The following is a 3,567-nucleotide window of genomic DNA, read 5'->3' as shown; positions in this document are numbered from 1 at the left end:
ATATATATATATATATACACATAAATATGTCTGTGTGTGTCTCCATGCCCTGACATTTCATGAGAGATGTAAACAAATGTCACTGTCATGCAAGTGGTGTCCATCGTTCTCAATCTTCTGTGAAAACATGTATGGTTATGGGGAAGTATTACCTTACCAGTAGGTCAGTGTTTGTAGCAAGAAGGATATCTGGCTCTAGAAAATCTGCCTCAACAAAACTTCCATCTCACCCATGTGAACATAGAAAGGTGAACATTAAAACGATATTTATTTTACAGTAATTTTGAATGGGTAGACAAACATAGTACAAATGTCAATTGTTTCTTATTGGATTTTTCAACATAAGAAAAGTGATTCAAATTTAATGTTCATTAGATATATTTATCAAGTTAAAGAGCAGTGGAGTGGTTCAACAGAGTTTCGAAATAAATAATTGACAGTATTTAATTCCAGACCAGTTTTGTTAATTCTGTCATACCTCATTAAATTTGCCCTTCATCCCTTCATGGATTGAATTACCAAATACCAAGCATGTATACCAAGAATTTTGTGATTTAGTACCAATATTAGATATCATTATCAAGCTGTCAGAAACATTAGCACGCCAGGCAAAAATGTTTAGGATCTGAGTTCAAATTCCACCGTGATCTATTTAGCTTCTCATCCTTTCTGGGTCGATAAAATAATGCACCAGTTGAGGACGATGTAATCAACTTAACCCCTCCCCTAAGATTGCTAGCCTTGTGCCAATATTAGATATCAATACAAGTCTAAATTACTCGATTGCCTTCAACAAGTATATAAACTCTCAGAGGAATTGATTCACTCCTTGAAGAAATAGTCACTTCCCTCCTCATAAATCTGTGTCATATCACAGGCGATATGGTAACTAGGACTCAGTATTTTTGTCGCGAATTTTCATTTTTGCAGACGGATTTGAGTGATAAAAATAGCTTTGTGAACGTATGCTAGACCTCTGCTAGAGCTTCGCCTCCTCTAAAACAAAATCAAAACAAACATCTGTTTAGAATAATAAACGTCTAATGCAAGGGTTGGTTCTTAACTTGTAAGCTCAACACTTGACAAAATGAAAAAAAACAAAACAAAAAAAAACTATGTAGTACATTTATGAAATTGCAATATTTTAGCTGATGTCTGTGTCTCTGGGGTGACATACTTCATTTCGTTTCTGTTATACCTACTTATGCCGTAACTCTCAGAAAGAAAAGCATGCCAAGCAATAAACATCATAAAGAAAATATCCCATTCCTCGAAAATCATTTGAATTAAAGTCGCTGTTAGCATATCAAAACCCTATGTTGGCTGATTGATATACATATTGCTCAACATATATTTTGCTATTAGATCAATAACATAATTTATTAAAGACTTACTTCTGAACCATCAAGCTAGCGACATAGTCCTTTCCCGATTTCCTTTTCCCACTTAATATAAAAATTATTTCGGGACACATGCTCGAGCTTTGTAAAGCGGTGATAAACATTTTTACTATCTTAAAAGCTATGAGTAATGTTTACTAATTAAATTTAATATAATATTTGTATTTATGGAAAATCTTGCAAAATTAGCCATGAATGTAAAATACACAGATTAATATTTGTTTATTACTTTGAGTATTGTTACCTATTAATATTTGTAATTATAGAAAATGATTTTGGTTCACGGAAAAATTATACCAGAGAACTTTTTTTGGTGCGTGTCCGTCCCACACGTGTGTACAATTTAACAGTTTACGAAGTCTGCTGTGATTGATGTTAATATCTACAATGAATCATGTAAGAAAGCTCAAATATGTTCTTGCTTACTCGAAAAACACTGTATTTATAATCATATAACTGTATATAATTCTGTTTTAACTAAATGTAAAGTGGGGCTTCACTACACTTTTCATAAATGCTGCTAAATCCTTTAGAGATTTCAAGCAATGTCATTCCTTTCCTCTATAAATTTTTCGTCATGTAGTTAATACTTTCTACGTGACGAATGAATACCACAAAATAGATGTGTGCACTCAGAAAGTTAGATTAGATTCCTGTTTTATATTTTTGTTTTTGTGTTTTACATGTAAGGTCTGGTGAAAGAAGTAGTGCCCGTGGCCTTCACATATCTTCTGAGACCGGTGAAATTGATACCGTTAACGTTTAACGGCTGCAAGAAAGACATAAGGAGGAGAATTTCAGGAGGTCGTTATTCTCTAAAGGAACGATACTGGTAAGTGTGGTGTCTGAGGTGGAAGATGTTGATACAACATAGGTGATGAGAAGAGTGGAGATGAGTGAGTCGGAAGTGCCCTGTAAGAGCTTCGAGGAGTAGGGGCCTTAAAAAAGAAAAAAAAGGCAGAAAGGGGAGATAGCACACTTGTTGGTAATTTGAGTGGAGATTGTCTGTGAGTAACTTTAGGCCAATCAGTCGCATAACCTTGTACTAGGTGCGGGTCTAGGACATCTCTGTGCAGCGGCCGCACCGGCCTGAATCTCTCACTTTCCTTTCACGATCTTGCGAACTTACCCACCGACTATGAAGTCCTTGGTTTCACTTTACCTGTATGTGCATCTCTCGTTTGAGTAAAAGTTTTATAAGTTGGAAGTTCAGGTATTTCCTAACTGAACAGAAGAAAAAAAATCTTCAATTCATCCCTTGCAATGTTAAGATACCCATTCGTTATGAGAGGGATCTTCTACGATAGTCAGGCCTAAAGAGCGATCTCATAAGCTCGAGTTGCGTGTTACTTTTATTTAAAAGTGACGAGGTGTAAGTATGTTTTCTTGATATCTGTGGGTGTTGAATACAACTATCGGGAGAGATTGATTGATAGTATAACTTAGTTATGTCCCTTGTTTCCGGATAGAAATTGAAAGCGTTCTGTTTTTTATTCTTTTCAATTACTTGTTTCACTCATTTGACTGCAGCCATGCTGGAGCACCGCCTTGAAAGGTTTTAGTCAAACAAATCAACCACCAGGACTTATTTTTTAAGCCTTGTACTTGTTCTATCCATTCTTTTGCCGAACTGCTGAATTACAGGGACGTAAACACACCAGCACCGGTTGTCAAGTGGTGATGGGAGGACAAAGACATACACGCACCTAGATACACACACACATATATGTATACGATGGGCTTCTTTCAGTTTCCATCTACCAAATCCACTTAGAAGGCTTTGGTCAGCTTGAAGCTATAGTAGAAGACATTTGTCTAAGGTGTCACGCAGTAAGACTGAACCCTGGACCATGTAGTTGGGAAGCAAGCTTCTTACCACACAGCCACACCTGCACCTATATAGGAAATTATGTAACATTTGGAAAGACTTCATCCCCCCACTCCATTTACTACCCCAATTTTTCTTTTTCTTTTTTGCCAAAAACCCCCGTTTTCGGATACAGAGGTTCCGGAAAATTGTCCCAAATCGGCATTTTGAAATTTCTTCCCCCTCTCCCTTACCCCAACCACCTTTTCGGATATGGAGATTCCGGGAATTGCCAAAAGTCGGCAAACCCTAACCCTAGCTACAAAAATTTTTGGAAATTTTTTTCAGAATCATAATCTG

General features: G+C 36.5%; 2 protein-coding genes across 3 annotated transcripts in view; one reads left to right on the top strand and one right to left on the bottom strand.

The window, feature by feature from the left end:
• The window catches only part of LOC106882065 (phosphomevalonate kinase), an 8,597-nt gene extending 7,096 nt beyond the window's left edge, over window positions 1-1,501 (bottom strand). Inside the window, exon 1 of the mRNA XM_014932627.2 lies at window positions 1,395-1,501. Coding sequence (XP_014788113.1) covers window positions 1,395-1,474 — 80 coding nt within the window. The 5' untranslated portion in view covers window positions 1,475-1,501. The remainder of the gene's footprint in view (window positions 1-1,394) is intronic.
• A 165-nt stretch (window positions 1,502-1,666) lies between these two features.
• Window positions 1,667-3,567, top strand: part of LOC106882066 (tRNA (guanine(26)-N(2))-dimethyltransferase) — an 11,505-nt gene continuing 9,604 nt past the window's right edge. Inside the window, exons 1-2 of one of the 2 annotated variants that reach the window (XM_014932628.2) lie at window positions 1,667-1,796; window positions 2,091-2,232. The gene's annotated coding sequence lies outside the window, so the exon portion shown is untranslated. The remainder of the gene's footprint in view (window positions 1,797-2,090; window positions 2,233-3,567) is intronic. The other variant, XM_014932629.2, reaches the window with a different exon arrangement.

This window comes from Octopus bimaculoides, chromosome 4 (genome assembly GCF_001194135.2).
Source record: "Octopus bimaculoides isolate UCB-OBI-ISO-001 chromosome 4, ASM119413v2, whole genome shotgun sequence".
Classification (NCBI taxonomy): Eukaryota; Metazoa; Mollusca; class Cephalopoda; order Octopoda; family Octopodidae; genus Octopus; species Octopus bimaculoides.
This window is presented reverse-complemented; position numbering and strand designations above follow the sequence as displayed.